General features: G+C 41.7%; 1 protein-coding gene across 5 annotated transcripts in view; it reads right to left on the reverse strand.

Moving 5' to 3' along the window:
* The window catches only part of vps13c (vacuolar protein sorting 13 homolog C), a 275,727-nt gene that overhangs the window by 20,843 nt on the left and 230,662 nt on the right, over positions 1–24,222 (reverse strand). For 4 of the 5 annotated variants that reach the window (XM_048520896.1, XM_048520895.1, XM_048520894.1 and 1 more), the window contains 11 exons: positions 22,563–22,707; positions 21,734–21,868; positions 16,114–16,195; positions 15,950–16,019; positions 14,201–14,312; positions 12,233–12,346; positions 10,470–10,609; positions 7,673–7,754; positions 3,747–3,860; positions 3,575–3,650; positions 3,230–3,393 (listed from right to left, as the gene is read on the reverse strand). In XM_048520896.1, coding sequence (XP_048376853.1) covers positions 3,230–3,393; positions 3,575–3,650; positions 3,747–3,860; positions 7,673–7,754; positions 10,470–10,609; positions 12,233–12,346; positions 14,201–14,312; positions 15,950–16,019; positions 16,114–16,195; positions 21,734–21,868; positions 22,563–22,707 — 1,234 coding nt within the window. Of the gene's footprint in view, positions 1–3,229; positions 3,394–3,574; positions 3,668–3,746; positions 3,861–7,672; positions 7,755–10,469; positions 10,610–12,232; positions 12,347–14,200; positions 14,313–15,949; positions 16,020–16,113; positions 16,196–21,733; positions 21,869–22,562; positions 22,708–24,222 lie in introns of those variants that run through there. The other variant, XM_048520899.2, reaches the window with a different exon arrangement.

A 24,222-nucleotide genomic window follows, 5' to 3' on the forward strand; every position in this document is an offset into this window, starting at 1 on the left:
AGTAGCAGCAAGATACTGCTAATCTCTCCAGCAGCATGCGGATGTCCTTTTCATTTGAAGAATCAAAGCCCAAAATAAAAACTGCAACTCTGAAGTGCCAAAATATGCCCCAATTGTTGAAAATTAAACAATTATACTGTAGTAGAGTAAACACAGCATGTCTGAATGCAAGCAGAATCGTTATATTCAGCTTTATACTGTGTAGGTGACAGGATAGCCACATTATAATTGAATTTTACATGCAGTTTAAAAGGGAGAAGACAGGATGTAAGACAAGTATTTTGACTCAAATAACTATCGAAGCATGACAGCTGAGCTAGTTGAATTGAACCGGGATACTTAAACTAGTCTAAGAAAGTGTGGAACTGGATGAACACATCAGGCCAAGCAGCATCTTAGGAGCACAAGAGCACAAAAACTTAAGCTAGGGGTTAGGTCAATAGAGAAGCAGCAGCAGACATCGAAGGTAATACTTCATGACACTCAGAATACGTACACCCCGACTACAAAGAAACACTAAGCGGAGGACCAACCGTCCACGATTAATGAAATAAGTCAAGGAAAGTATCAAGTTTAATGAGAAAGTGTGCAATAATGCAAAGATGAATACCAAGTCAGATAATTAGACAGAATATAAAAAAGAGCAGAGAATTATACAAATGAACCGGGATAAAGAAATTAGAGTTACTTTTAACTCATTCACGGGAAGTAGATGTCACTGGCCAGGACAACAGTTATTGCCCAGAGGACAGTTAAGAGTCAACAAATTAGCCGTGGGCATGAAATTGTATATAGGTCAAGCCAGGTAAGGGCAGCAGATTTCCCTCCCGAAAGGAGATTAGCGAATCAGATGGGTTTTTACCACCATCGATGGCGGTTACATTTTTGTTTTATTAGATTCAAATTTCACTTTCTGTCATGGTGCAATTCGAACCCATCTCCCCAAGGCAGTGGTCTGGGTTATGGATTGCTGGTTCAGTGAAATTATCAGTACACCAGCACCTCCTCATAAAGACAATAAAGGAAAGAATATAAAAAAAAAGACAGGGAGAAAAAAAGTTTTACATTTAAATCTTAAGAATTAGCAAAGCGAGTACAGGTAAAGTTGTCATAGTCCCAGAGGACCACAGGGGTGCTCTCTGATAAGACAGAGATGACAGGTGGTGGTTTAACCTGAGGGTCAACGTGCCTCAGGTGAGGGGAGAGGCGGAGAAGGGCAGACCTACATGGTAACCTCAGCTAGTACAGCAATTGAACTCAGAATGTTTGCATCACAAACCAGCTGCTCAGTTAACTGAACTAACCAACCCCGCTGGTCCACTAAAGAATGAAAATGTAACAAAATGAACAACATTTTGCTTCCATCTTCCATGCACTCAGGCACATTACACAAGTTAACAAACCGCAGGCTTAGAAAAGAACAATTAATGGTTTTTGGTAAAAAGATTGGTTAAAGGCTGCATTACTGAGGTTCTACAAAAAGGAGAAACAGGAAGAGGAGAAATTTTACTTGATGTGAAATTCAAGCCAGCAGCTGAGTCATGGTCACAAATATTGAGATGAAGGGAGAAGGCTGGAGCGAAGCCTTGATGTCGATGTATGATTTGATAACAGCATATTTCAGTTTCTCAAAAGGTATTCAGTAAGGTGGCACACAGGGTTGAAATACAAGAGCTGAGAGGTGGAGATCACATATGAGCATGGCTGGAGCACTGCTTAACAGATAGCATGCAGAGAATGCTGATAAACAGGTCAATTTCAAGGTAGAGTGCCACAAGGATCAATGCAGAGGCTTCAGCTACTCATGATCTATATTAATTAGTAAGAAGGAGATCAAGAGTAAGCATTTTCACAACAAAAAACTGAAACTAGTAGGAGGATATGTAGAGGTCCTAAAGTGATAGAGATAGGTTAAGTAAGTGAGCACACAGGTGGCTTGAAACATAAATGTGAGGAAGTGAGAAATTATTTACTTCTATACAATGTCAAGTTTTTTTAGTCACTCATGGAATATGGGAAATTGCTGGCTGGTCAGTATTCATTGCCCATCTCCAGTTGCCCTTGAGAATCTCAGAATTCCTCCAGGGTGCAAGCAGTCCGTCCAGTCCATTGAGTACTCACCAACCCTCTGAAGACACCCATACCCCCACCCTATCCCTACATTTCCCATGGTTAGCCAATTGGAAGGAGTTTTAGCTTGTGGATGTGGTGCCATGGGCTACTTTGCCGTCGATGATGTCAAGTTACTTGAGTGTTGTTGGAGCTGCACCCATCTAAGAAGGGAGTATTTCATCACACTCCTGACTTGCGCCTTATAGATGGTAGACAGGCTGTGATGTGTCACGAGGGGAGTTACTTGGCGCAATATTCCGAGCCTCTGACCTGTTCTAGATTAGATTCCCTACAGTGTGGAAACAGGCCCTTCGGCCCAACAAGTCCACACCGCCTGTTGGAGCATCCCACCCAGACCCATCCCCCTATAACCTACATACCCCTGAACACTACAGGCAATTTAGCATGGCCAATCCACCTAGCCTGCAAAATCTTTGGACTGTGGGAGGAAACCCACGCAGACACGGGGAGAATGTGCAAACTCCGCACAGACAGTTACCCGAGGCTGGAATCGAACCCAGGTCTCTGGAGCTGTGAGGCTGCAGTGCTAACCACTGAGCCACCGTGCTGCCCACTTTGCTTTTGTGGCAAGTCCAATTGAGTTTCTAGACAATGGTTACTCCAAAAGATGTTGCTGGTTGAGGATTCACTGGTGGTAACATGAATGTCAAGGGGCAGTGGTTAGTTTGTCTCTTATTGGAGATGGTCAATGCCTGGCATTTGTGTGGTAAGAAAGTTAATTGCCACTTGTCACTCCAAGTCTGGATATTGTCCAGACTGTGTTGTTTTTGAACATGGACTCTCAAATGGTGCTGAATATTGTGCAATCATTAATAAATATCCCCACTTCTGATGTTATAATGGATGGAAAGTCATTGAAGAAGTAGCTGAAGATGGTTGGGCCTAGGACACTACCCTGAGGAACTTCTACAGAGATGTCCTGCAGCTGAAATGATTGGCTTCCAAAAACCACAGACATCGTTTGATGTTGCAAGCATGACTCCAGCCAGCAGTGAGTTTGCACTCAAATACCCATTGATTCCAGTTTTGCAGAAAATAACAACATTGCATAAATCTCTCCTCAGCTGTTACTTTCTAATATATAATTCTTCCTTACTCGTAAAAAGCCTTTCCCTCCTTTAGCTAAGCTGTCTCCGAAGTCCTTGGGCTGGCGGTTCATTTCCTCCCTTCGTTTCTGCTGGTATTCTTTATCCATGGTGATTGCAGCTAGGCCTTTCCCAACAGTGCCTGTGATTCGAGACACCACACCAGCTGCACCACCTGTGTTTGGACAACAGGACATGCATTAGTCACACAAGTAACTCAGCAGACAGTGCTGGAACTGAAGTTAGATTCAACAGATAAATGATCTTGCAGATTAAGAAACTGATAAACATGAGTTTTCTTCTCATCAGCTCCAACACGTACTAACAGTGAAACATCAGAGAGAGTTGTCACTTACCAACAGTATGTCCAAGCAGACTCCTCACTCCTATCACAAAGCCCTCTGCAAATTCCTCTGGTCCCTGAACAGCACCCTAAAGATTCACAGTCACTATTGTTAGAGAATAAAAGCTGGGCTCAGCTTTGAAAGTCATTTTTCACCATCTTCCATGCTCTTTTCACCTACTTACCTGAAAGGGTTCATAGAAGAATGCTTCTACACCTTCAGATAATCCTCTGATCAGGCCAACTGGGTTCCCAAGAACATCCAGCCCCAAAACGAGTACATACATTTGCTTCAGAAACTGAGAAAGGATTTTGAAGGATTTGGTTAGCAACATGATTCAGGTTTTTCCACTTCTATTCATAAGAATATTGCCCCCCCGCCCCCACTTAAAAGTGTAATGTAAGCCAAATACACAAGCAACCACTTGCATTGTTAGATTCCCCTTCTGCAAAAGAACATATATGAAGTGTCACACAGAAGATCCAAAACAGGTGGTGTTGCTACTGGACAATTCAGATTCCAGATTGAAAGCTGGCTTGATAAATCATATTTTGTTTTGACTTTGTTTAATGAGGTGGTTGTTTCACTGAAATATAAGAACACAATTCACCTGATTTGGTTTTAACAATAAAACAAAGTTTAATGCTAAAATAGATTAAAAAACAAAATAAGCCAGGCTATTTACATTAAATAAAATTTGAAAATTTTAAAACATACAAGAGTACAATCCCATTCTTCTTAACACAATCATTGGACAGTATTCAAACACCAGAGAGAATTCACTTCTCAAGCAAGCCTAGAGTTTTGGCTTAACTATTTCTTTCAATTCCCAGTCTTCAGAAACTGATAGCCTTTTCTTTAATGAATCCTGCGTTTAAGCTTTCTCAACTTCAAATAACCCTGGCAAAGTTGTAAATAAATCACTGGTTTGTGACTTTCACATTAAAACAGTTGGAATGAAATAACCTGTTTGCTCTAAGGCCAACTCCTTCCACTAGGAGAAACTAAGTCAACTCCTGATTCTGCAAGAAAGCTCATGCTTTTCCATTTTAACTCTGTCTGATGATAAAAAGATAACCTTTTCCTTAGTGGGTGAAAATTGTAATTCTAGAAAAGTAGTAATATAGTCACTGCAAGAAAATTAAACAGAAAATCACAAAAGCTACATACAAAAGCAAATACATATATAGCTTTAGGAATACAGTGACTGAAAGACTGGATCCGGGGGCTCGTGTAGAGAGAATAAGGACCAAATACTGTCATCAGCAAAACAGAGGGAGCGGACTGAGAGCAGTTAAGGTCACTCAGTAACTCAACCTTGGGAATTCTAAATGGGGGAAAAAGTATCTTACAACTCAGTTGGGTGAATCTCAGCAGAGAAAGTAGTGAGAAGGTGCGCACAGCTGATATGAAGAGACTGGCGAGGTAAAACAGGCCCTGAGGCAGCAAAAGCCTAGACTAGAGTTCTACAATACATAATTTAGCAACTCACTGCACTTTTATTATCCAGTAAAAACACTAACCCAGGATACAAATCCTTCTGTGATCCAAATTGTTTTGTTAGGTTAAGATATTTTCATGTAAGACCCTTTCAACGTTTGTGTAATGATTATTTTATGAGGTTGTTGATTTGCTCGCCAAGCTGCTTGTGCTCATTCAGACGTTTCATTACTATGCTAGGTGATATCACCAGTGGAGCCTCTGATGAAGCAGTGTTATTCTACTCCGCTTGGTCCATTATGGTGAGGACTGTCATTTCCAGTTTTGATCTATATGGGTTTGTATATGATGTCCAATTCTATATGTTGGTTGATTGCATTACGAGTGGAGAACCATGCCTCTAGGAATTCCCATGCGTGTTTATGTTTGGCTTGGGCTACTACCCTGTCCCAGTTAAACTGATGGCCTTCATTGTCTGAGTGTACCGATATTAAGGAGAGTTCGTTGTGCCATTTTGCTGCTAGCAGATGGTTATCTATTTTGATGGTTAGGTTCCTTCTACCTACAGAACTTTTCCAAAACTTTAAGTGATTACTTTATGCCAGAGTCGAGAAGCTGTTACAAAAGCTTTTAGCCTATTCACATGTTCCTACATTTATCAATTTAAGTAATTCTATGGAAATACAGATACCTCTCCACTGGAAAGCAGATAAACACTGCGAGCAATCTGCTTTCAATGCTGGACACATAGCTCACTGTTCTATGACAAAGGTAATGGGTACCACCTGTTAAAAAGATTTTGATAAATCATTTAAAACAATTTGTTAGGGTTCTTCTGGCGCAAGGACTTACCCCTGGACTGAGAGAGCCAGTTTAAGTCCCACCTGCTCCAGAGTTGTGTCGAGCAGAAAATATCTAGAACAGTGTGTGTTTGGGGCTCTGAGCCAGAAGGCCTGGGTTCAAATCCCACTTGTTCCAGCAGCGTGTCAGAACACATCCAAACATGATGATTAAAACAGCGAGAACAATCTGTTAGGACTGTTGTATTGCAGGGTCCCTACCTTTGAATCAGGAGGCCCAGCCTCAAATCCCACACCTCCAGAGGATGGCAAGAACATCATGATACAGGTTGATGAGAAAATAGAGGGCACTTTGTCAATGGGGTCTTGTGGACAAGCATAACATCGTTACCTCTAGACCAAAGTTCAAATCCCAATTACATCAAATGTGTGTCATAATATGCCTCAACAGATGAATTAAAATAACTAGGTACCCTGCTCCTCTGATGCTGCCTGACCTGCTGTGTTCCTCAGGTTCCACACTATATTGAGTCTGACTCCAACACCAGCAGTTCTTGCTGTCTCCAAGTGATACTACAGGATATTGGTTAGGCCACTTTTGGAATACTTTGTTCAATTCTGGTCTTCCTGCCATTGGAATGATGTTGTGAAACTTGCAACGGTTCAGAAAATATTTACAAGGATGTTGCCAGGGTTGGAGGATTTGAGCTATATTGACAGGCTGAATAGGCTGGGGCTACTTTCCCTGCAGCGCCAGACTAATGATGTGAACCATCATCTGTGTAAAAATTTTGCCTCCATGTCTTTAAGTCTCTCTCCTCTCACTTTAAAAATATGCCGTCGTCTTGAAACCCCATATATACACCTATCATTAACCCTATCAGTACCCCTCATGATTTTATAAACATTGTCGGTAAAGTGAATGGGGTGTAAATAGTGGAAACATCACACTGGTTTTAAAAGAAGTGTCCCTGTTTTGGATCAGGAACTTTGGACGTAAGTCCCACTTGCACCAGAAGAATATAACAACATTCCTGGTACGATCATGAAATACTGGGAGTCATTTGTTACTGCACCTCAACCATTTGAAGAATGGCTTTCATTCTGTCTAGGATCATTGATGCAGAGCATGCAAGAATTTACCGAGGATAGAGTTAAGAAGGCACATGGTGTGTTAGTTTCTATTAATGGAGGGATTGAGTTCAAGACCTGTGAAGTTATGCTCCAGCTACACAAAAGCGTGGTTTGGCCACATCTGAAGTATTGCGTCCAGTCCCGGTCGTCTCATTACAGGACAGAAGTGGAGGTGTTAGGAAAGGTGTAGAGGAGATTCACCAGGATGTTGCCCGGAATGGAGGGAAGGTCTTACGAGGAAAGGTTGAAAGAGCTAGAGCTTTTCTCTTTAGAACGACAAAGGATGAGAGGTGACTTGATAGAGGTGCACAAAATGATCAGAGGTATAGATAGAGTGGACAGCCAGAGACTTGTTCTGAGGGAAGAGGCAGCTATTACAATGGGGCATAGTTTTAAAGTGAGTGTAGGTAGATACAAGAGAGACGTGAGAGGTAGGTTCTTTACTCAAAATGGTCGAGGCATGGAATGCATTGCCGGAGAGTCAGCTTCATTAGGGACAATTAAGCAACTATTTGATAGGCAAATGGATGATAGTATAAAGTAGGGGTGGAAGTTAGATAGACCTTAGGATTAGGGTAAAAGATCGGCATAACATCATGGGCCAAAGGGCCTGTACTGTGCTGTGCAGTTCTATGTTCTATGTAAACAGCAACATCAGACTGTCAGACATTGGCACCTGGCCACCACCTTGGAAAATAAGCAATCTGCTGGATAATTTAAAAGAATAATCACTTACCTGTTCACTATAATGTGAAATGACAGTCCACATTAATTGATCCCTCTTTTGGAACTGGAATTTCATTTCAAAGAATGCAAGCCTGCAATAGAAGAAGCTTTTCAGATTTTCTTTAGAAGTGACTAAATTACATTGGCAGAGCTAGCCACATTGGAAAACACCGTTTCACTCATTCAGCATGCTCCATCTACAGAAAAAAACAAATAGGAACAGCAAAACAGCATAAACTCTTCAAGCCTGGCTGATCGGATTCTAGCCATAAACACCACTTTCCTGTTCCCTACAAACCTGACAAAAACATGTACATTTATCCAAACATCTTGGACTTCCTCTAACTTGTTTAGCATGAAGCTGCACGAGCCACCAAAAAGTGAACAAAATACAAGTTCAGAATGACAGTTTCCTGAAATACAAGAGGCGTGGACTTGAACTAATCTGTCAGGTGCACAACATTTTAGACATTAATCACTAGATCGGCCATCTCCTAAAGCATTCTGTTCCGCAATCCCTTTTCACCAATTGTAAGGAGCTAACGGACCAGTGTGTTAACTAAGAATTTGTTCAGCTGCTTTTATGAGGAAGCAGCAACGTCAAATCTTTCATGGTACTGCCTGCTCTCATATTCTTTGACCATATCTCATACACAAAGCCCAACTCGTCTTTACCTTGATTCTACTGTCACGAAATCGCAGTTTCTCTTCCAGGCCCTGACAAGTTGGCAAATGATTTACTCTCCTCGGGTAAGACTTTCCGCTCCTTTCAAAGCTGGCATCACCAATATCATCTGGAAGCCTATCCTCAATCCCGCCACTCCTGCATACGAACACACTAACTTTGATTCCACTTTCATCTTAAATTCGCAAATATACTGACTCGTCCAAAAGTGGAACCCTCTTTTCTCACAATTCTGTGCTTCAGTCTCCCAAGGTCAGGTTTCTGCCCTTCCCACGGCCCTAAAACAATCCTGAACCAAAAACCACAAGTGTGACGAGATTGAATGCAACATTGTTATCTCTGTAACAACTACCAAAGTGTGGAACTGGAGGAACACAGGAATCCAGGCAGCAGAGGAACAGGTCATTGCTACTCCTCTGATGCTGCCTGGCCGGATGTGTTCCCCCAGTTCCACACTTGGTTATCTCTGACTCCAATATTGGTAGTTGTTACTATCTCAGAGTACTCCAACAATTTCTGTAATTACTGCAGATCTTCCAAAGCCTGCAGTTCATTCTTATTTGTTCAATATTTTGATTTTAGTGTCTATGGGACCCTAAGACATCGGAGCAGAAATCAGACCATTCAGCCCACCAAGTCTGCTCCACCATTCAATCATGGCTGATAAGTTCCTCAACCCCATTCTCCCGCTTTCTCCCCATAACACTTGATCCCCTTGATAATCAAGAACCTAACTATCTCAGTCTTAAATGTATTCAATAAACTGGCCTCCACAACCTTCTGTAGCGGTGAATTCCATAGATGCAGCACTCTCCGGTCAAAGATTCTAAAAGGTCTTCTCTTTACTCCTTATCCCAATTCTAAAAGGTCTTCTCTTTACTCTAAGGCACTGCCCTCGGGTCCTAGTCTTTCCTACCAATGGAAGCATCTTCCCAACATGCACTCTCTCCAGGCCATTCAGTATTCTCTAAGTTTCTCATCATTCTAAATTCCAACGAGTACAGCCAGAGTCCTCAAGTGTTCCTCATTTTTCTGACTGAAAGCCCAAAGCGGCAAATTACACTTTTTAACATGAACAACCAACAAATAGCTGATGGAACTAGATGCCTAAATATTATCTGGCTTTATGAAGTTATAGAATTTCCATTTCTTTCCATTCTTGGGACCGTTCTCATGAACCTCCTCTGAAACAGCTCCAGGGATCCTTCCTGAGATAAAGGGCCCAAAAGTGCACACAATATTCAAAATGCGGCCTAACCAGAGCCTTACAAAGCCTGAGGAATACATCGCTGCTTTTCTCTTCAAGTCCTCTCAAAAAAAAAAAGGCCAACATTGCATTTGCCTTCCTGACTATTGACTCAACCTGCACGATACCTTGAGAGAATCCTAGGCTAGAGCTCCCAAATCTCTTTTCACTTCAGACTTGTGAATTTTCTCCCCATTTAGAAAATCATCTGTGCTTTTATTTTACTTACCAAAGTGCATGACCTCACACTTTCCCACATTGCACTCCATCTGCCACTTGCTTGCCCACTCTCCTAACCTGTCCAATTCCTTCTGCAGCATCCCCGCATCCTCAACACTACCTGTCCCTACACCTACCTTTGCATCATCTGCAAACTTAGCCAAAATGCCCACAATTCCATCTTCTAGATCATTAATATACAAAGTGAAAGGTTGCAGTCCCAACACTGACCCTTACGGACCACCACTTGTCACCAGCTGCCATCCTGAGAAAAACCCTTTCATCCCCACTCTCTGCTTTCAGCAATCTTCTACCCATGTTATCCATATTTATGGTCTTGTTAATTTACAGTGAGTGCCCTTTGTAATGACACATGAATGGGTACTTTTAAATCTTTACACTCCTCTACCAAATGAAGATACCCACTGAATCTGTCCTTATTCTTCCAAGCAAAACACACTAAGTCAGCTTGATACTAAAATTAATAGAGCATCCAGTGGTCTATTCTGTAATTTCAAAAAGCCAGATAATATTTAGGCACCTAGTTCCATCAGCTATTTGTTGGTTGTTAATGTTAACAAGTGTAATTTGCCGCTTTGGACTTTCAGTCAGAAAAATGTACTGTCATAATGGTGAAAAGCAGTACTTCACACTTACTTGAAGATGAGATCGTCAACGTCCGTTAACGTAGCTCCAATGCTTTTCAGTAAGATGTGGAGGGACTGCAGTGGCACTGCTTCCTGCTTTTCTTTACTGGGCTCATCTCCTCCTGAGTCAAGAGATAAACTCAGATGCAACTATTTAGAAAAGAAGATTCTGAGTGAGCACACCAATATCAGAGTAGAAAAACCAATAGCAGAACCAGCATGATTGCTCGCCTACGTGACATTATATTCTATAAAGTTTCAATGTTTACTGAAAAATGAGGATATCTTATGGCATAAATTTTTATTTCTTCTCAACTTCAAGATAAAATCTCTCTGGAGGATTATGATGAGGAAAGACATGCCCTTAACAGACACATTAGGTTGCAATTCAGGAAATAAGGTGTTCTGCATGAATATAACAGCAAATAACAAAAGTAGGCCACTCGGCCCTTGGAGGCTGCCGCGATTCATAAAAATCATGGCTAATCTGATTTCAACCTCAAGACTACATTCTGGAATATCCCCAATAATCTTTTATACCAAGATATATCAAGGATCTATTTCTGTCTTCTACAATATTTAAAAATTCAATATCCACTGCCTTTTGAGGAAGCAAATTCTAGAGGGTCTGTTTCAACGCTGAACGCCTCTATGATGTTCAACCTGCAGAGGGAAAAATATTCCCCCACTTGTTTTAAAGGCTGCCCCCTTATTTTTAAACTATGACCACTAGTTCTGGGACTAGGCTTAAGATTTGTTTAAGCAATTCAACGAATTATGGGACCTGCAAAAAAATTATTAGATAAGCAACCCACATTAAATTTTGTATAGAAGAATAGAAAGTCAAATTAAAACTAGAATTAGGTTTTATTGTCACGTGTACTCAAGTACAGGGATACAGGAGTACAGTGAAATATTTACAGTGTTGCTGTTCACGGCACCACCTTAGGTTCAAGGTACTAGGATAAACGATAGTAAAATAAAGAAATAAGTTAAACGTTCAATGTTACAATTCTTAGTATGAAGTAATCAGTAAGAAAATGTTCAACGTTCCAGATTACAGTCACTCTTTAGCAACGTGCCGGCAGTTGCTCCACACAGTTCTGTATGTCAGCTCGATCTCTCTCCCACGTTAGGCTCAATCCTTCATTAGGATAAAATTACTCCACAAACATACAACCCTGAAGCATTTTGTACAGCAACGTCACAAAATATTTTGCTGAATTTTTGCATTTAATTCAAGAGATTGCTCAACTGATGCACAAGAGGTGAACATTGCAGAATAACAGTCTCAATTTGGCGCAGTAGTTAGCAGTCTACCTTGGTATTATTCATTCTTGCATGATCATATTTAGACAAAAGACAAAACAAAGCAAATTATACTTTGATCTGCTAAGTTTATGCTTACAGTATGGACCCTCTGGTCACATTTAACTGTAAAATCACAGTACAGTAATTACAATGGAAGGAACTGAAAGCAATGAACCACACATTTCCAAGGAATTGTGCAAAGGTTCCCTTGCTGCAGAGCAAATCAATGCCACTATCTCCGACTGGGGGAATGCAACATTTTGGGCACAAAATAAACATTTTCACAGACGTTGTAGGTTGTAATTGTTTATAACAGGTAAGTACAGCATGGAAAACCATAACGGCTGAATTACCAAAATAAAGAACCACTGATCCTTTTACTAAGAGGAGCTGAACAGATTCTATTAACATGTAAACAATATTAATTCCTTATTAAGTTTGAAAGAGAGCTTAAGTACTTACTTTGAGTGGTGAAATATGGAAATACTCAAAGAAGCTAAGTCTTGAAGCATCGGTCATTGATGTTTCCATCAATTCTGTCTTCAGGGCTTCCATGTCCTGGTCTATCAGATTGGTCTGCAAAACAAAACCAAAGTAACTTAAATAATTCTAACAGGTCCAGCTCTGATCCAGTTCATTTGCAACAATGACTAACAGAATTGTCACAGCAGAGAATGAGGCCATTCAACCCATCACATATGCACTGGCTCTCCAGTGAGCGAGACACTTTATGCTTTGCTCCTGCCAATCTTGCATTTATATTTATGAAGATTCATATTAAGCTGAGATTTCAATTTTTCCAGAGAAAGCAGCAATTATACACAAGTGAATTTGAAGACAGGTGTAAATATTACCACTAATGCATATGTGAGCGCAAAAGCTACATTTATAATCAATGTGACTGCTTACCAACTGAAGAGGCTTTTTGTGAATTCTCTAAATGGGATGCACTATTACTGGGAAATGTTTCAAACTGCACGGGTAGCTCTGTAATCCAGGTAAGGAATGTTGTCATATTTTTACTGGACCATAGGGCTGCTTTCTCATTAGAGAGAAATGACTGTGGCAGTTTAACCTGACAGTCCTCTCACCAGCTCATGCGAGGGAAGAGACTGAGATGCAGAATCCTTCATGGTAAACTCAATGGGCACAGGAAGTGAACCATCATCATTTTGCATTACAAACCATTGTCTAGCCAACGGAGCAAAAAGATCGCCAACTATTCTTCACTTGAGTCTGGACAGTGAAGTGGAATAGATGACTACAAAAGACTTCACTTCAGAACCCAGACTTCTCACGTCAACCTTAATTCCCCTTTTTAAAGTGAAGAGTAGGATATGAGTACGTCATACATTTATCATTATTAGGCAGTACTGACGGCAATGTCTCATGGGCCTTAAATAACACATCATGGCACTGGACTGGACTGAAGAAACTCAATGATTTACAGTATCTTTCCCAGAACACTTTGAAGCATCTTGCATCGAGTACATATGCTCATGTCTTTAACTCTCACTTTGCTGGAATACTCCTCAGTGATCATTAACACCTAACTGCATGACTTGCCACCAGGGAGGCAAGACCAAATGTGACATTTACATCGTAAAAAACTGAAAGAACTGCAGATGCTGGAAATCAGGAACAAAAAATAGCAATTGCTGGAAAAGCTCAGCAGGTCTGGTAGCACTCTGATTTCTTTCCACAGATGCTCCCAGACCTGCTGAGCTTTTCTAGCAATTTTTGATCTTTACATCATCAAGGTAAGATAAAAAGGGGACACGTGATCAGGGGCTGCATAGGAAGCCATTTAGCTACCAAGGTTTATCAATCCTTTGTGCAACAAGTTCTGAAATGTAATGATATAAGATAACGCACTAACTTTGATTAGCAAAACCAGCTATACTTTCAGAAGGAGAGTATCCAGAACCAACTAGTAACATACCAAGCCATCTTGTCAATCAACCTCATTCTTGCTGACCGAGATTTAACGGTTGTGTGAGGTTGTCATGGATATCCATCCTTCTTCCCACAAAGTGCGAGCGAAATGACCAGCAAGTTCCGATGGGAGTCAAGTAGCATCAGGCAATCATCTGTGCTTCATTTATGAACACTGAATATAGCTATCACTCAATTAAACTCGTCAGTTATAAAGTTGTTAACAAAGTGTGGAGCTGGATGAACACAGCAGGCCAAGCAGCATCTTAGGAGCACAAAAGCTGCTCCCAAGATGCTGCTTGGCCTGCTGTGTTCGTCCAGCTTCACACGTTGTTATCTCGGATTCTCCAGCATCTGCAATTCCCATTATCTCTGGTTATAAAGTTGTTTTTGTTTTTAAATTGATAAAAAAAAGCTTCTAATAATACAGCACACAATTGTGCAATGAAACCAGCAACATCAGTGCAGGTAATAACATAAAAGAATTGACATCACCTTTTGAGTCACTGCCAGAGGATCTGATGCTGTGGTAAACAATGCTATAACTGCACTGAGAAATCCTTGATCGATCTTCACGGCCATTTCCTGAATCAGGACCATGAAGTATCTAGAAGAAAAAGCAAACAGCACCAGAATAAACCCAATCACATACTTAAGGCAGGAATACATGTTAACTCCCAACAAGGTATCATTTCAAAAACATAAAAGTATATATAATCAGTATCCTGTCAATTTCTTGATGCTAAAGAGATTCTAACATGACACAGGTAAATAGCAGCACCAATAAAGTTTACACTGTGATCCTGTTTGCATACTGCCAATGCCAACATCTCTGATCTGTCTTACCAGTGGAACAGGGCATACCGAAGGATAGTAGGGAGTTTGCAACACTAGCTGAAAGGTATAATTCAGTGAGAATGACTAGTAGTTTATAGTCTAACTATCTGAGGGACAGCTCTCCCAGCATGGGTGCAATTCCCAGCAGTAGAAAGTGAGCAAGAGTGGGAAGTTCAATGATAAAGCAGGAAAGAAAGGGAATTACATCTTTTACGACTCAGCACGCACATCAAGAGCAGGCCCCCAATATCAGCCTCATTTGTCTCTCCCAGGATTTACCTGCATCTGGTCATCATCACTATTCTTTACGCTATGGCTTGCAGTCTCAGTACGACTTCTGATCCTGCTGGGACTGCAAGAGCTGCTGGCCAAACAGACTGGCTCGCAGGTAATGATGATTGGACTCGCTTCCACTGAGGAGCAGAACTCCCAATCGCTGCTTATTAATGCCATTGCTGGGCAGCAATTTTTTGAAGTTAATTTGCAACCGACATATCCAGAAGGCAAGCAATATGTCCAACTAGTAAACGCCAAGTTCTTCTCTTCGGAGGTGGTACATTCAGTTTAATTCTTATTGAATGCCTCTGATTGCCTTGCTATACCATTGGAGAGTAGTTAAAAGTCAACCTTATTACCATTGGCCTGGAGTCACATGTAGGCCTGATCGTGAATAAAGATTGCAGATTTCATTCTCTGACTGGCATCAGTAAAGTAGCTAGATTTTTATAACAAACCAGTAGTTTCACAATCACCATCACTGAATTTTATCCTAGACTTATTAATTATTATTTGAAACTGATGTCTCTGTTGAAGTCTTGTCCTCTGGATTGTCAGTCCGGTAACATTATGTGATCTTTTTTAAAATGCAACCTATTTTACCCCATTTACTCAAAACTTTTCAGGATTTTGAAAAATTCTTTTAAATCTTCGCTTAATAAGGGAAATAATCCCAGTTAGGCCATTATCTCCACATTAACTGAAATTCCTCAAACCTTGGTACATTTTGGCCATCTCCTTTTGGACTCTCTCCAAGGCTTCCTAAAATCTGATGCTTAGAATTGAGCATAATATTCCAATGGTATCCCAACTCCTTATGAATATTAAAGGATCGGCAACAAATTTCATCTCGCATCTGGGTTTGACCCCAAATCCCAAAGCATGAAAGGTCAGTCTGATCGCAGAGTCCCCAGTCACAAAGGACACCTTACTGCAATCTGCAACTGGGTTTAACGCCTAATCACAAAGGACGAAACTGATGAACAGCTACAATCCACCAATTTGGTGTTTGATGCTTCTTAATAAATTCATAATAGCTACGACAATTTAATAAACTCTCATTTTCTAATAATAGTGTACTAGTCTTAATGGAAATAGTGCTGTCTCTAGTACTGACAAAAAGATACTCACTTGAACTGCATGACTTGACTGTGTTCATTAAATCTTGTGATGATGCTTATATCAACAAATGGTTTTGGTTCTAAACAGAGTTCACAGAAAAATATCATTTGCAATATGCATGAATAAATGGATGTAATTATGGATAAAAAATATTGATTAATTTGAATACTGACCTGAATCCAAAGCAATGGACTTTGGTGGTGGCACTGGGTGGAAAGCTATTGGAAATATTGCACCAGGCAACTGGTTATCAACCTATAACAAAGAATCATAACATGCTCAAAAGGTTCAACAGAACAATAACTAGTACTCCAAAACATCAAGAGTATGAACGGTTTGTTTTTTGCTATTAGTGTTGAATTCCCTCAGTGCTGATTCTCTCAGTTCCACTCCAACCTATGACTGTAGAACAAGCATTTTTGGAAGTCCTAAGGTGAAGAAACACAAATCTTGCCTTCTTTCCAGTCTGCCAGCTTTTGAAGGTATATCGAATTAGAACGACATTGTATCTGCATCTCAAGTCCAGATAGGAAGAAATTCTATTTCTGTCCCGTTCCAAAGAATTCATCTTCAACTCAAAGCACGAACTTGGGTTTCTCGCTTCACAGCGCAAACACATTTTCCAAGTCCCTCCAGCACTTAATTTTTATTCCATTTATCTAGCACCTTTTACTTCAAGGCAGCTCAAAGCAGCTCCTCTGGTGTGAAGTCAACACTGTACTGTCGGAAATATGGCAGCTAATGCCTAGCAAGGAGCTAACAACCAGATCATACTTTTTGAATGCACAACCTTGAGTGGGACCTGAACCACAATCCTCTGACTCAGATCAGGGAGTGATATCACTCTACCTTGGATGACACAACACAGTGGAAAAGATGGACAACAGTAACACTAATCTGAGCTCTCCTTTAACGTTAGTTGCTATTGTTTTTTCTGATAAAATGTTTTCATAGTTACAAATGGGGACAGCAGTTCGCATGATCAACAGGAAAACTCTGCTTCTTTGCTGTTGACACTCTTTCACAGACCTGTGACCTGTGTTACCTAATATGTTAGCAAGATGTCGATCAGACAGGCCAACGGGCTGAAGGGTGGCAGACAGAGTTTAGTTAAGTGTGAGGTGCTGCATTTTGGTGAGGACTTGCAGAGTTACTGGCAGGGCCCTCAGGAGAGTTAACGAACAGAAAGATTTGCGAGTGTAGGCACACAGTTCCTTCAAAGTGGAGTCGCAGGTAGACAGAGTGGTGATGAAAACATTTGGCAAGCTTGTCTTCGTTGATCAGACCATTGAGTATAAGAGTTAAGATGTCATGTTGCAGCTGCACAGGACATTGGTGAGGTCTTCTACAGTGAGGATGCTAGTAATCTTGAGAGGGTGCAGAAAATATTTACAAGGACGTTGCCAGGACTGGAGGATTTGAGTTATAGGGGGAGGATGAATAGGCCAGGGCTTTTCTCCCTTCAGCATCGGAGGTTGAGAGGTGGCCTTATTGAGGTTTGTAAAACCATGACGGTCATGGATACGGTGAATGGCCAAGGTCTTTTTCTTAGGATGGGGTAGTCCAAAAGCTAGAGGACACAGATTTACGTAAGAGAGCAAAGATTGACAACAGACCTGAGGATCAAAGTTTTTAAACACGGAATGACAGAATCATAAAGTTACAGAATTTTAGAATAGCTATAGTCCACACTGACACTTTGAAGACCAACCCCTAATCCATCTCTGTAACTTCACATTTCCCATTACTGACCCACTTACCCAGCACATTCCTGGACACTACAGACAATTTCACACTGCCAATCCACCATAAGCTGCACATCTTGGGACTGAGAGAGGAAACCACAGCACCCGGAGGAAACCCACACTGACATAGGAAAAATATGCAAAATCCACACAGGCAGCCGCCCCGGAGCGTGGCCAAACCCAGGTCCCAGGGGCTGCAAGGCAGCAGTGCTCACCACTGAGCCACCGTGCAACTGTGCAGGGTGGTGCGTGCTTGGAATGAGCTGCCAGAGCATGCGTGCAGGTGGGTACAATTACAATATTTAAAAGGCACCTGGAAGGGTATGGAGGGATCCAAGATAATAAAATGTGAGGCTGGATGAACACAGCAGGCCAGGCAGCATCTCAGGGGCACAAGAGCTGACGTTTCGGGCCTAGACCCATCAGAGAGGGGGATGGGGAGAGGGAGCTGGAATAAATAGGGAGAGAGGGGGAGGCGGACCGAAGATGGAGAGTAAAGAAGATAGGTGTAGAGAGTATAGGTGGGGAGGTAGCGAGGGGATAGGTCAGTCCAGGGAAGACGGACAGGTCAAGGAGGTGGGATGAGGTTAGTAGGTAGATGGGGGTGCGGCTTGGGGTGGGAGGAAGGGATGGGTGAGAGGAAGAACCGGTTAGGGAGGCAGAGACAGGTTGGACTGGTTTTGGGATGCAGTGGGTGGGGGGTGGGGGGGAAGAGCTGGGCTGGTTGTGTGGTGCAGTAGGGGAAGGGGAGATTTTGAAACTGGTGAAGTCCACATTGATACCATTGGGCTGCAGGGTTCCCAGGCGGAATATATGAGTTGCTGTTCCTGCAACCTTCGGGTGGCATCATTGTGGCACTGCAGGAGGCCCATGATGGACATGTCATCCAGAGAATGGGAGGGGGAGTGGAAATGGTTTGCGACTGGGAGGTGCAGTTGTTTGTTGCGAACTGAGCGGAGGTGTTCTGCAAAGCGGTCCCCAAGCGTCCGCTAGGTTTCCCCAATGTAGAGGAAGCCGCACCGGGTATAGTGGATGCAGTATACCACATTGGCAGATGTGCAGGTGAACCTCTGCTTAATGTGGAATGTCATCTTGGGGCCTGGGATAGGGGTGAGGGAGGAGGTGTGGGGGCAAGTGTAGCATTTCCTGCGGTTGCAGGGGAAGGTGCCGGGTGTGGTGGGGTTGGAGGGCAGTGTGGAGCGAACAAGGGAGTCACGGAGAGAGTGGTCTCTCCGGAAAGCAGACAGGGGTGGGGATGGAAAAATGTCTTGGGTGGTGGGGTCGGATTGTAAATGGCTAAAGTGTCGGAGGATGATGCGTTGTATCCGGAGGTTGGTAGGGTGGTGTGTGAGAACGAGGGGGATCCTCTTAGGGCGGTTGTGGCGGGGGCGGGGTGTGACGGATGTGTTGCGTGAAATACGGGAGACGCGGTCAAGGGCGTTCTCGATCACTGTGGGGGGCAAGTTGCGGTCCTTAAAGAACTTGGACATCTGGGATGTGCGGGAGTGGAATGTCTTATCGTGGGAGCAGATGCGGCGGAGGCGGAGGAATTGGGAATAGGGGATGGAATTTTTGCAGGAGGGTGGGTGGGAGGTGGTGTATTCTAGGTAGCTGTGGGAGTCGGTGGGCTTGAAATGGACATCAGTTACAAGCTGGTTGCCTGAGATGGAACCTGAGGTTGGATCCCTCCATACCCTGCAGCCTAATGGTATCAATGTGGACTTCACCAGTTTCAAAATCTCCCCTTCCCCTACTGCATCCCTAAACCAGCCCAGTTCGTCCCCTCCCCCCACTGCACCACACAACCAGCCCAGCTCTTCCCCCCTACCCACTGCATCCCAAAACCAGTCCAACCTGTCTCTGCCTCCCTAACCGGTTCTTCCTCTCACCCATCCCTTCCTCCCACCCCAAGCCGCACCCCCATCTACCTACTAACCTCATCCCACCTCCTTGACCTGTCCGTCTTCCCTGGACTGACCTATCCCCTCCCTACCGTCTCCACCTACACTCTCTCCACCTATCTTCTTTACTCTCCATCTTCGGTCCGCCTCCCCCTCTCTCCCTATTTATTCCAGAACCCTCACCCCAAACCCCTCTCTGATGAAGGGTCTCGGCCCGAAACTTCAGCTTTTGTGCTCCTGAGATGCTGCTTGGCCTGCTGTGTTCATCCAGCCTCACATTTTATTATCTTGGAATTCTCCAGCATCTGCAGTTCCCATTATCACAGGGTATGGAGGGATATGGGCCAAATGCTGACAAATGGAACGTGGTCAGATTCAAATGCCTGGCTGGTGCAAACGAGTTTGACCAAAGGATGTTTCTGCACTGTATGACTTTAAGTCCTTCATTCTGTTTTTGAACTACACCAATTTTCTCAGCATAGGTTGGAGACCAGTCTCCACTATTCTTTGACAAAATTCCAATGGTTAATGACACTCAGAGGCAAAATTCCCCCTTGACTTCATTTGAAATGGGACACCTCATTATTTTTAAACTGTGCTTCAAATTCAAGATACACCAAAGGAAAACATCCTCTCTGCTTATAACCCTATCAAGCCGTCTCAGAATCTCGTACATCTCAGTAAGATTGTCTCTCATCTACCTCAGCTGCTATGCTCATCTGCCCTGCTTGGCTCAACTATCATGCCTGCACAGGCTCTCTACCGAGCTTTGTGACTTACTGTAATTCTCTTGACGTTTCCTCTCACTATCACATTGTTTTGATTCAACTAATTGACCAATGCTGTCTTGAATGCCTCAATTGAAGCTGTCTCCACCACATTTCCAGGCAGTACATGACAGACCCAAACCACTTGTCATGTGCAAAAGATTTCTCACGTTGCATTTCCTTCTTTTGCTGATCACCAAGTCTGTGCCCTCTCAATTTTGATCCTTTCACAAACAAAAAAAGAATTTCACCTGCTCACCCCCACCATCTACTCCATCCAGCACACTTATGATTTGAAGTCTCTTCTTAGCTTTCCTCTCTAAGGAGAACAGTCCCAATCTCTTTAATCTATCCTCAAAAACCGAAATTCCTTACCCCGGAACCATTCACATATTTTGCTCCAGTACATACAGATCATTCCTATAGAATGGCAACCAGAACTGGGCATAATAACTTGAGGCTGTTTTTGTTAGAGAGAAGAAGGTTGAGGTGACCTAATAGGGGCATACAAGATGATCAGAGGATTAGACAGGGTGGACAGTGACAGCCTTTTTCCTCGGATGGAGATGGTTAGCATGAGGGGATGTAGCTTTAAACTGAGGTGTGACAGATATAGGACAGATGTCAGAGGTAGGTTCTTTACTTAGAGAACAATAAGGGCGTAGTAGACTTGCCAAGTTTAAGGGCATTTAAATGGTCATTGGATAAACATATGGATGATAATGGAACAGGGTAGGTTAGATAGGCTTCAGTTTGGTTTCACAGGTCGGCGCAACATCGAGGGCCAAAGGACCTGTACTGCGCTGTAGTTCTATAAGCCTCTTGAGGTCTAACAGTCACCTTAAGCAGATGTTTCTTGGTGACTAGGTACATGGAATTATTAACTATCAACTGGGTAGAAACTAGATTTTTCATTTTGCTAACCTTCTGTTATTGTCTAAGACTGTGGGCCAGTGCATTTGTGTTTGATCACCAGTGAATGCATCATTCAATGCAACGAGTGCATGTAACACAGAATAAATCCACACTAAGAACAAAACACGTTGAGGTGAAATAAAAAGTTATGGCCCTTCTTGCGCTCCTTTTTTCAAATGTTCTTATAAAACATTTTAGATTATTAAGCAACTTTAGATCACCTCTGAACACCATGATGCACCTACATCACCTTCAAAATACCACCAAATATTGTGCGTAACCCTATTGTGCTACTGCCCCTTAAACTAAAGTTGACTAGTTACAAGTGCCCATCAGCTAAATTAAACATTTAGTTAACTCTGCTTAGGATATAGTAGTCTTTATAAAACAAAATCTGCAATGTATGAACTAGGGATCTATGAACTAGGGATCCATGCAAAAAGCTGACAAACCAATGAACATTACCTGCAGCCAGTATAACTGGGCACGTAAACTCCTGTGATGAACAGACTGCTTATACTCAACTTGAATGCCAGATAAAAAGTTTCGTCTGATGCTCAATCGGTGAGGCAAACGGATTTGCATAACATGAAAATTAACCTAAAAAAGGCACAATAAACATGGAATCTCAAAATAGGAAATTCACCGCATCACCTGAAACAGCTCTCGGTATACCATCTAGTGCTCCGACTATTCTATTGCATAATAAGTAGTAAATATAGTTATAAAGTAGCACTGTAAAAAAGATCCAAGACAACTGAAAATGGCACAACTGCCCTGCCATTTGCCTTTTAAACTGTACAGAGTTCTTTAAAGTCTGAAAAGAGTTTTGATTCAGCCAAGGCACAGGAGGGAAGGGACGAAAAGTCAAATTCATTTTACTCCTTTTAACCATCAGGAAAAATACATGCTTGTTGCATAGTGATAATTTTGCTTGGTTGTGATTTTTTTTTTAAAAACTCACAATCACTGTGCTTTCACTAATTTCATGAGGCTTAACAACAAATAGCTCAGACAAGATCACAAACTTGAAAACAAGCAATCTTCCAAACGCTTATTACTGCTGCTGTTGAAGTAGGGCAGTAAACAAATTTAAAAATTTTTAATTACATGAAAATTCAGGAAGGGAGCATAAATGAAAATCATTACGATTTTGTTGAGTTTTGGAAACATCAATAGGTTAACTGAGCGGAAGTATAGAGCAAGTTTGAATTTCTGATAAGGAACTTCACAGTCATGAGCTAGCAGGTCCACTGGAACTCCATCTTAACAATATTATCCGTATGTATGTTACCTCCAAGTTACTGTCCAACTTAATCCAATGTTCTGCAGTCTTTTCAGTCAGGTGTGTCTGGTAGCTCTGCTCCAAAAGATTGATGTGCTTTTGACTAAAAGGCTTCCAGCGTTGCTTCCGTTTCATTTCCCAAACAACTCCAGAACTAAAGTCCCAATGAAATATTGTTTAAATATAAGTAAAATGCAAATCATGTACACAAAGATTATCAAGAGCAATGACAATAAGAAACCTTACATCCCTTCATACATCAACTCTCTCCATTAGCCACATTTACATCCCCTTTCTCTGTCCAAAGATTGGAGAAGTATGCGTCAGCTAGAATGGATCGCATTGATAAATTTACCGCACAACGCTTTGGTAAACCATATACTGGGCTTCACTTTCTATTTATTTTCTTCCTTTTCAAAACTGTATTCTGTCATTTGACTTCCCCATCACAGTGATTAATATGATTATTTCTTGTCCATTCCTACTGTCAAGAGCAAAGTCAATCTAGTTCTAAAGGTGAAATAAGAATGACGTAAGGAGTACAGAATTGATCCCAGAACATCCTGCTTCTATGTTCTTTGCAGCCTGCACATTACACATTTAGACCAAACAAATGAGTGGTTTCTAAATTAAATTGTAACTTAGTTCATGATTGGTTCTGAAGATCCAAGCATGTAAGCCAGCTGTGACTCACCTACTCCATAAACTGTTAACAAGACCTTTCCATCCTGAATCCATGCTTTCCAAGAGATCGTCTATTAAGCTGAAAATAAGTTACAACTTTCCTTATGTTAGATGTTAAGCTTAATGCTCAATAGTTGTCCCAATCCTTTTCAAATAATTTCAAAGAATTAACTTTGAAATCAGAGTACATCTGAAGCTAAGATTCAGAATTGTTAAATTCAAATTAAAAAGTCTAATTTCAGGATGATGAATCTTTGAGCAGGCATTTTGAAAGTATCCAGTTTTTTTAATTATATGCTGCCTATTCCTCCTCCTCCGCACATATCAGATTTATGCCCTTCCCTTTTAAATAAAATTGATCCAAAAGAACGACTCAGCAATGAATTACTCCTGACTGCAACTGTGCAACATTAAACATAGGCCACTCTCAGCTTTAATTTCACATGTATATGTTTACTCTCAGAAAACATACTAAGTATTGACTTGGTTTTACGTGCTTGTAAAAAAAAAAATTGCTTTTGTACAACTTCACAACATCATCATTTCCTGATCACTGGAAGCTTGTTTTACAGCACTTTCTGTGCGTGTTTCAGTTTTACAGCACCTGCAGTATTTTGCTATTATTTATGAACAAGTTGTCACCGTCAAAAAGTTCACTCATGTGAACTTCCAGGTGTCTACTCCTATACCCTATTAGGATTGTACTAAATACATGGCATTGTTTCTCTTATTCCTGCCTTCCTTCTAAAATACTTCATTGCCACCTTTGAATTTAGTCTGCTACGTTTCTGTCCATTCTACCAGGCTATGACCTTGTGCAGTCTACTACAATGCACCTCATGTTTGCGTAGTCTTTGAAAACGTGTCCCCGATATCCAAATCCAAAACAGTTAAAACATATTAAGAGATTTGTTCCACTAAGTGCTCAGGAGATAAAACAGTGCAGCCCAGTCCGAAAAGAATGTTATTCTATTCGTGTTGCCAC

Source organism: Stegostoma tigrinum, chromosome 36 (assembly GCF_030684315.1).
Source record: "Stegostoma tigrinum isolate sSteTig4 chromosome 36, sSteTig4.hap1, whole genome shotgun sequence".
Classification (NCBI taxonomy): domain Eukaryota; kingdom Metazoa; phylum Chordata; class Chondrichthyes; order Orectolobiformes; family Stegostomatidae; genus Stegostoma; species Stegostoma tigrinum.